We start from the raw sequence: 9,721 nt of genomic DNA, 5'->3' as shown, positions 1-9,721 counted from the left end.
CGACTCACAGAAAAATTCAAGCTTCAGTTGCGATATAAAGCATATGACCTGCCACAGAATCTATGGAGCTGTTGTAAAAATACAGTTAACAACACTTATTCATGTTAATAGCACTAAAAACTGGATATCCTACTATCTAGGTTGGGTTATTACAAACGTATAAAAGAACCAGACCAGTATTTCTGGCGCTTTATGCACACGCCAGGTGTTTTTGAGACCATCTTCCATGATTAGAAAAGCTCAAATTGTATAAGAACATCTGTCCGAATACCCATCCGTAAGTAAAGTACGAAGTACGTACTTCTACCGGGCCAGAGGGATAGTACCAAACGCTTTTACTGTCACTAGTCATTTTACCGTGCTTACCCAGTATTCCAAAATGCACCTAACTACTTTTCTATTTGGTGCAGTCGCTGTGCTCGCAACAGTTCGTGTTGATGCCTATTCTTTCGACTTAGACGAAGATGATGACAAAAACAAGCTGATCGACTCGGATGATGACAAAATCGACTACCTTGACTCGAAAGATGATATCAAAAGTGGCAAATCAACTAACCCATACGTGGATGACACTCCTGACTCGATAGACCTACAGTCTGATCCATCCCAAATTGTTTTTCTTGGTGCAGACTCTGTTCATCCATTCCCCAGGACTAAGGCTCGTACTTCATCTCAAAAGAGCGCTCTCATGTTCCAACCGCAACTTTATATTGAGGACGGATGCCATCCATACCCCGCAGTGCAGTCGAATGGTTCGCTCAACGCCGGACTTGAGTATGAACTATTTCGTGATCCTACATGCGAAGGATCTCCTTTGGGATCACAGGTGTACTCACGGTCAAGTTGGTACCAAATGAAGTGGGCTACCATATACACTTGGTATTTTCCAGTGGCCTATGATCATGCTTCTCCATTTTCCACAGGTCACCGTCACTACTGGTTGTGGGCCATTGTATGGACAACTGATCCAAACCCGGCCGAAGGGCATTTTCTAGCTGTGTCCATGTCTGGGAATTTTGGAATCTCATCATATACGTTGCCACATATAAAGCATCTTGTCAATGGCACAACCGTCTTGCTTAAGTCTCATAAGAGTTTGATGAGCGCAAGACTGGCCCTTGATTTGACTGAAAAAAGTGGTGAGAAAGAAGATCTCATCACTTGGGAAGAGCTTACTCCGGAGGCACGAGCGGCTCTGTCATCTGTTAAACGAACTGAAGCGACGGCTAATTCACCGCTACAGGATAACAAATTCTTTTCACTATTGGAAAAGGCGTATCCGTGGTAAACAAACTAAGTTCTAACGGTGTAGCTACTGGTAAAAAATGTATATGCTCTCCCATTGTTTTGTTCACGTGTTTGACAGTCAACGCTAAGACACTTCCTGACTTTATCCTTTTTGCTCTACGTATGCAACCATGCTGTGGTGTATAGGATGTTCAGATGCCTAGATAGTGCCTACGTTTTGGTTGTCCATCCGTCGTCATCTTCAGTATGCTTACGGTCTCCTATTCGCAAGCTATAGAGCTATCTCAGTGTTTGAGAATTCGAACAAAAGAGCTTATTGTAAAATATGTATAGAAAACATTGGCAATTTCTTATGAATACCATTTTTATGATAATAGCGTCAGATTGTCACGCACTGTGGGCATGAAGCGGCGACAACAAAACAAAGAGCTTTGCTTTCTGGTTTGTCTCAAAATGGTGACATCTCGAGCAAACAGTTTAACAGAAAGACACAGTGTACAAAATCACGCTGAATGTTTTGGCTTTACATTCCCACTATAATTAAAAGTTGGCTTGCATGCAAAGATGTTACTCTACGATTCGGAATCCATCAAAAACGACTAGTTCCCGCGGCGATAAGCGATGGCATACGGAAAGCAATGAAGTCTAGTGACAAAACAGTTGAAGCTGATTGTAGTATTTCAAATGCTTACTTCTATTTTATGAAGAAATAAAGATCTCACAAGAAATCCAATCTAATGTAGTTGTAGACGCGACTTTATGTAAATGCAGAATACTCAGCGTTTCTAATATACCAGAGATTGTTGACATTTGCACTATTAAAGCCTGCAGTAAAGCAATGTTTACCACAAGTAGGCCTTTTTCAATATATCAAAGTACTGTCTGTCCTGTAACGGTGGGTTGGCAGTCACTTCAGTCCGAAAGAGTGACGATAAAGACGTTCGTGCCTCTGGAGTAAGCTGGTCCCACGTGACGAGATTCTGGGTTCCCCCGCTCTTTTTAGTTAATTCTAGACCCTGTCGTGTGCTAAAAAATCCCTCGTGCGACTTGAGTAGGACAGTAGTCTCATTAAATACATACTTACTTTTTGGTCGCAATTGCTTCGTAATTCCGTGATCACCGGACATTGATACACCAAGAAACGTCGATTCGTCCGGATCGGGACCACTTGTCCAGACAATTGCCCATAACCAGTAATGCCGGTGGCCCCTGACAAATGTGCTGACAGAATCGAGAGCCATTGGAAAATACCAAACATACATAACGGCCCACTTGTCCTCATACCAGCTTGAACGCGCGTAGACCTGCGATCCCAAAGGAGAACCTTCGCAGGGATGGCGGTTGAATCGACTCCATTCGAATCCGGCGCTAACTGCGCCATCCGACTGCACCGCAGGATATGGGTGACATCCATCCGTGATAAGAAGGCGTGGCTTATATTTCAGCGCAGTGGTCTGAGAGTCATTACAAGGTTTAGACTCTGGAAATGGCTGGACATTGTCTGCATCGATTGAGTGAACAGGAACTATATTTGCCTTCGGGTCGAATGGGTCTATAAAGTCTGAGCCAGGGCCACTAGCATCTGGATCCGTTGATAGACCATCGTCTGATTCGAAGAGGTCGGCATCATCATCAGCATCTTCGTCATCAGCGTCTTCGTCAGTCACGTTGGCGTCAGCATGAACCGCTGCTAGGAATGCGATAGCACCAAGCAGAATTATTCGATAACGCATTTAACGCAGCTAACCGAGGTAAGTTGAGATATGTGGCTTCAGTGGAGTATCGTATGCAACTCCTTTACAGAGATTTTTTCACAAGATGAGTACCATGCTCTTTACTTGAGTATAGACGCTCTGCACGAGATGGGATCTGCTGTCTTACCACATATCATATGATACCATCAATTTGAGTCTGGACTACGTTTTGATTAACTTTTTTTTTAATATAAAATATTAATGAGATGCATAAATTATTATGGATATATATGATCTTTCAGCTGTTTGCACTCACGAACCTAGCATCTATCATTAATCAAGATACAACATATTGGTGCTTTATCGAAGTCCGAGAATAATGTGGACGTAAGATATATGCCCTAAGGAATAGGATTGTCGTGCACTTTGCACAGAGGAGGCTTTGGTTCCCAATGTCTTTGTTAACGAGCGCATAAGGTGGAAATTAACGGGGGAGCCTCATAACTAACACTTTAAGGTTATTCTGCTATTTGAAGAGATTCTATTCAAACCATCCAGACTAATAATAGATGTCTACGTTTGACTATATCTCGAATTGATGTTCTCGCAGTCCATGTGTCGCTCTCTTCGGAGTTTCGACATTATAGATACATCATTTCAATGCCTACCAATATTTTCAATCACACAAAGCGTAAAATGCATTTTCAATTTTATTTACTAAATTGTATTTTGTACAAGTGTATCAAATGCGGAAGGGGTAATTAGACATTGCATCCGCCACGATAATCGGCTTAATTGTCTATTGAAGATCGAACTATGCGCAAACTCTTTTAAGATCCAGAAACTTTTAAGTTTTTTTATGCAACTAAGATGTGCACCAAACAAGAGTTCACACAAAGTTAATCAGACACAGCGCAAAAGTGACCACTCTACAGTCTGCACTTGCCGTACTTGCTCTTTTGAGCCTACTGAGAAAAATTCCACTTCTGTGCACCAAACCAAATCGATAAACGAGCCCACACTACAAATGCGGTTTTCGTGACCGTCGCACTTCAAAAAAATTCGGTGATGGGGTACGCGGTGTTTTGGGATGAGAACGGTCCCAGTGGCTCGATTCATGCAAACATTTCAATTTCTAGCTTAAGATGCCACTTCCAAACCGATCCGCCCTCATCAGTAATACACGATTCGGCCGAAATAAAAGAAGGAGGCGCTTACTGTGCTCAGAGAGACTGGAATCTAGGTGCCGCCGGACTCAGACTTAATTCGCGTGTTTGGCCGAGAGAGACACCAAGCCCCATTCGTCTTATAGCCTTTTACACCTACTTCGGCAAAGCGATCAGCCGCTTAGACCGTCGTCTCTTGTTTGACTTGCAAAAACAAAGAACAGCCTAAACTTCGAGGTGACCGCCCATCCAATATCAATTTCTCTGTTTGCAATTCACTCGCCTTCATGAGATAGCTGTAACAGCTACCGGCCAATGGTCTTATACACTGCCAGGTCGGTCGCAACCCATAAATGACAAGTGCGCTGCGATGGGCTAATCTGCCTTTTTCTCAAAATAAATAGAAATTGAGGGTACGCGCGGCCACGGCACCAGTGCAATTTTGCCAGATTTTAGCACGAATTTCACACTGAAGGTAATCCTTCGCTAGTTTATTTTCTTCAGGGGCAAAAATATCATGTTTCAATCGCGCAAAAAATACAGCCATCTCACGACGCGGTCGTTAGATTGACGACAAGTGCTACAAAGTGCAACAGGGTTACCGCGCACTTTGAACAGAGGACTTTTCTACTCTCAGAGTCCACGTGAACAAACGCAGAGAAACTGAGTTTGAGGATCCTACTAGGGACAAAACCGAGAGTCTTTGGGGCAGCTAACTCTGTCAGTAAGATGTTTCATCACACATCGACAAATATTCACGAGAAAATCAATTTGGACTAATACTTGATGTACACGCTTTTGCTAGCACTTTCCATGTATAACTACCAACATTTCGTCACAGTCACACAATAGCGCAATGTATGTTATGTGCCAATTCAACCAAATGTGTAAAGGTTAGGTATACAGAATTATGGTAATAATTTCGTTGTATCGTGACACCAATCCTCCGCGCGCTAATCTGCGCGAACTTGTGAAGCCAAAGCTTTTTTTTTGTGGGTATTCCAGGCGACCAAGTCTGAGACAAACTATTTTACTTGCGATGACGAAACATGAATTGCTAGAATTGTGCTCGCCAAGACAAATAGACAAGCCCACGCTCAATAGTTATTTGTCTGTATTGGGTCCCAGTCAACTCAGAGAAATGCTGGCCAAAGTGCCGGAAGCGGTAATCGCTCGCCTAAAAGCGCTCATTAACCTTCAAATTCGCTGGTGCAGCACAAATCGGGGTTGATCAAACCAGAACTCGGGAGTGGAGTAGATGGTTTATAATAGGAGAACGCTTGGATTTTGTGACGAAATGGTGAGAATCCATACTTTGGTATCGGGGAATGTGAGATGGCCATGCATTCAGCCATGCTGCGAACGAAGTTACAGCGCATCGCGCTCGCGATCCTATTGCTTGCAGTTCGCGTGCACGATTAGGCACCAACATACTGCTCCTCGGTTATTGTGGCCATGGGATATTTGTGAAGCGACAATGACGTGGGGTCCGCACCATGTATCAAATGCGCTCGGATTGTTCTCTTTCTGCCATCAGAAGAGAAAACTGGCAAAACGATATGCCATTTATGGAGAAGATGTCCGTGCGGCTAGCGATAGTGATAATGATAGATGTTTCAAAGTTAAAAGGATATGTTAAAGTTCTATTGATCTTTCAAGGATGAACATTGTCTAATCCTGGACCTAATTTAACATTTGATCTTGCTCTGAGGATGGCGTGCGTGGCCAGAAGCGACAAATCATGGGTATACTACGAGTCAAAGAAGTAAGATATCGCGCGTTTTAGGTGAATCATTAACATCTCAAGCCCAATTCGTCCATATACAGAAGCGGTTTGGCGCAAGCACTAATGGTGTGATAGCTTTTGTGCAAGATATAGAGATGTTCAAGATTGATAAAAGTAGTAATGCTGGGTCTTCAAGCAGAGCTTGAAAGGCAGAAGCGGCAGTTAGCTGATTTTCCGGTGAGACGAAAGCGATCCAGTGTATACCCGGTCTTCAGAATGTAAAAGTGTTGAGACGGAAGAAATAACCGTATGTCGTGGTCCCCAGTTTGCATCTCTGGCGGAGCAACACCGAACAGTAATGTGCTGCTGTCTCCTTTGCCAGAGCGGGTCGAGAGTGGAAGGCGTTTTTCGTTCGAAACAACGAGCGATTTGGCGAGTGAGAATAAGTCTTAACGCCTTCTGTGTAAGAGAGACGAGCGGCAAGTGGTGAAGAAATGCTTATATGAAATTAAGACAGTCATGATTCTGAACAAGTGCCGATATCTATTTAGGATGAGCCAATAAATGATTTGGTCGGCTGCTCTTTGTTCACAATCTTGACCTGTTCAAAATGTACTATATTTTACCTCTGAAATGTAGCGCTTATACATTGAAATACTTGAGGAGTGGTTGTAAGAGCCACATGAAATGTGTAGCACACCACTGACGTACGATTGTTTGATGACGTAGCTTGACATCATGTGTTGGCTATACGCAAAGCTATTTCGACGACAGCCGTTGCCGGTATTTGTGCAACGCACAAGAAGGTCAATGTCAGCAACCATACCGAGAACTTATGATCAGTGCTTGGTTGGATGCAATTCACGTGCTATTTCGATAGTTGACGATTGTGTATTTGGTATCCCACTCTGTTGCTGCGCTGAGTATCAGGATCTACGGGCAGATCTCGTGTTGAAAAATATCATTGCTTGTTGGCCAGTGCATTTGTCTTATAAAGACCTGAACCTTGCTTTGCACGGCCAGTTTCATGCACAGCTATATTTCAAAGTAAACCGACAAGGCACAACCCACCAATTTACTTCCAAAGCATGCCAAAAGGTATCGCTGCGCGAATGAAGAGATGGAGCGTTTCACTTGCGCCACAAATCTGGTCTTTTTACTTAGTTACAACATTTCACACTTCAGCCTTTGCAAGAGGCTGTGTGATATGCGATACAGATACCGACAGATATGAAAGCGTGATCGTGCTGGAATCCCTCCGGCTTAAAGCTGCAGCGAACCTTATCCATATTAGGGCAAAATGCTACTTGCAATGCAGTATGCTCTCATCAAGATTAGTTTATACATGCTAGGCTTGATGCTGTTTGTAATATTAATCACATGCTCCTGCTCACAGCGTGCAGAGAATGACGAAATGCTTATCAATCCATGCGAAAGGGTACCGTCTCGGTAAAGTATCATCATCGTTGTAATAATACATAGGTCTATGCGCCTTTGCGTCGCCTCGATTACGAATTGTCCCACGAAGCATCAATATAACGTGATGATTCTGGCTTGAGTCGATGTGGCTTTTTTGCTTATAGCTGAGCAAGCTGGACTACCTAATCAATTCCAGTTCACTAATGATGAAGTGGTATTCGTCGTGAGTAACCGGCGTCGCAAAAGTGATGAAGGTGCGGGGCGAAATGAAGCACAGTAAGAGCCTCGACCACGGTAGATTTCTCGGATAATGGCTTTATGATAAAGAGGTGCTGGGTTCGAATTCGGTCAACCGCTGTGACCATTCACCAGAGATTACATCGGCTTCTAAAATGGGTAAAATTTTTAAAGCAACAGTAAATGGACAACGCTCTTTTTTTTGAGCCTCGCTAAACTATAGGAAGATGCTCAAAAGAGTTAATTACGATACGAGCAAGCAGGCACGGAAAATTGCAAAGTTTGGAGTTAATTTCAAAGCGTATCAGTTGCTCGCGAAGCACTCACTTTTATGCACTGACACAAACAGGCAAATGATTTGTAAGCGTCAGTCTGGTCCATATCTGGGTGAGGTGGATGAAACGGGGTAAGTTCTGTACTATTGTGCACGATAATCTCCAACTGTCAGAAAATGTGGGCTCCGATACTGAATACTATTTACAGACTCTACGTTTGTGCATTTGTTTGCGCGAGCTCATTGAGTCTGTGCTTAGTTCGCGTCAACTTCGTTGATCCCTTATCTTCTTAGAAATTACACGCAGATTTATTGCTTGTCAAACCAAGTTTATGGGCAGTTAGTTATGTATCGAAATCTGAGAAAAAAAGCAAAAGACTCGCAAGCTTTCTCGAAAACGGCGTTGCTGTAGTATTTTAATGAGTGAGCGTTGCAGACGCGAGCGCAATGACCGTCGGTTATTAATAATGACGACAAAGACGTCTTTTGTTGGTGAAGTCCAAGCCGGAATGTTCAAATAAGGTTTTCAAGCCCTTAAATTTTTATTTTCGAATGGATTTGTTTAGTCCTAAGCGATTGGTTTAAATTAAAATTTGTGCTGGTAGACTGTGACAAAGAGTCACTTCGGAAGAGCAGAAATATGTATGTCGCGCTCTGACATGCCATTTGAAAAGTTAAAGGTTAATGCAATTGTTTAGGTCCTGATCTGGGAGAAAAGTTCCTGATAGCAATCTGTTCACTTATATAATCTTTGACATAGAAATCTTAAAATGTTAACTGTGTCTTTCATAGAACTTGGACTGATTCTTGATAAGTCGGAAGTATTCATCATTATGCCGTTTTCGCATACTCTGCCTTTGAGCAAAATAAAGCTCAGCGCATGGCCATGTCAGTGCGAGATATAATGAAACTCGATAAGCTCTTGAAGTTATACAGTTAACTATTGACACACAAGTGTGAAAGATTGGTTCACAAGTCAAAGACTTGTCAAGTAGAATATACCTTAGGCTGTGTTATTTGCTATACCGATTTGTGAAAATTACATACATCCACATTGCAACGTAGACCGACATCACGCGCAGATATCGAGATAATGGATCATTAGAAGAGAACTTACTTGCCTGCGTCACAGACACCACTCCTTCGTGTTTTCCTATAGTCATTGCGATTAAATTTTTCTATCTACTGCCCGACATCGCTGATGCGTCGTAGCTTTCATTCATAGCTACTCTTTTGTCGCTTTGTCCTGTACGAACCGTTGTTAATTTTTGAGAGTGACTTTAATTACGTCCTCGCAACATAGCATACTTTACACTGCCGTGGTTCTGCACATAGCCAAACGGAAAGCCTATAAATGCTGAAAGTCGCAGCCTTTATAATATCGCTGTAGCTGATACTCGATGTGCTGCAAACATCCTCTCCCTCTCTTGTTGTAGCCATGAGTGGAGTAACTGTCGCATTTACATACGAAACCAGGATCGACATCGTATTCGAAACTGCGAATTTCTGACGGAAGTGGCATGCAAAGCCACTTAACAGACAAAACTGCGGAAATTAACTTGGAACTACAATGGTGATGGCTAATTTTCGAATGGTCGCATCGATGATACTGAAAGGTGTTAAGATTAGTTGCTTGCGTGCGATATCGGACAAGATAGAGAGATTCACTACAAATGAGTATTACAACTTTCTTTCGTCCGCGCACAGGGCCATAGGTGGGTCGATTTGCGACGGAATTGCCATGCACCTCGCGCAGAGAAAGTTTTGATCACGATGAAGTCTGTGCGCGGAAGTGAGCTTTAAAAACTCCTTTGCTCGAAATTAAATATATCAAATTCAATTCTTAGCTTAAACATGTAGAAAAGCATTCCGCTTATTGCTGACCTTCACACTTTTCAAGCATCTTGTACCAATCATTATACATCAGCATAGTAGTAATTTAATGACAATATTATCA

At 42.7% G+C, this 9,721-nt stretch overlaps 2 protein-coding genes across 2 annotated transcripts; one reads left to right on the top strand and one right to left on the bottom strand.

Annotated features, from left to right (window-relative positions):
* Nucleotides 1–379: 379 nt before the first annotated feature.
* On the top strand, nucleotides 380–1,288 carry PHALS_14425 (NLP-like protein; the record flags this gene model as incomplete). Its single annotated transcript, XM_024730239.1, has 1 exon — nucleotides 380–1,288. The coding sequence occupies one exon, from the start codon at nucleotides 380–382 to the stop codon at nucleotides 1,286–1,288; it is 909 nt and encodes a 302-aa protein (XP_024580536.1).
* Nucleotides 1,289–2,090: 802 nt separating this feature from the next.
* Nucleotides 2,091–2,510, bottom strand: PHALS_14424 (NLP-like protein; the record flags this gene model as incomplete). Its single annotated transcript, XM_024730238.1, has 1 exon — nucleotides 2,091–2,510. One exon carries the CDS (start codon nucleotides 2,508–2,510, stop codon nucleotides 2,091–2,093), a length of 420 nt encoding a protein of 139 aa, XP_024580535.1.
* Between the last annotated feature and the right edge of the window lie 7,211 nt (nucleotides 2,511–9,721).

Source organism: Plasmopara halstedii, assembly GCF_900000015.1.
Source record: "Plasmopara halstedii genome assembly, contig: Scaffold_816, whole genome shotgun sequence".
Lineage (NCBI taxonomy): Eukaryota > Oomycota > Peronosporomycetes > Peronosporales > Peronosporaceae > Plasmopara > Plasmopara halstedii.
Note: the sequence above shows the minus strand (reverse complement) of the source record. Positions and strands in the feature narration are given on the sequence as shown.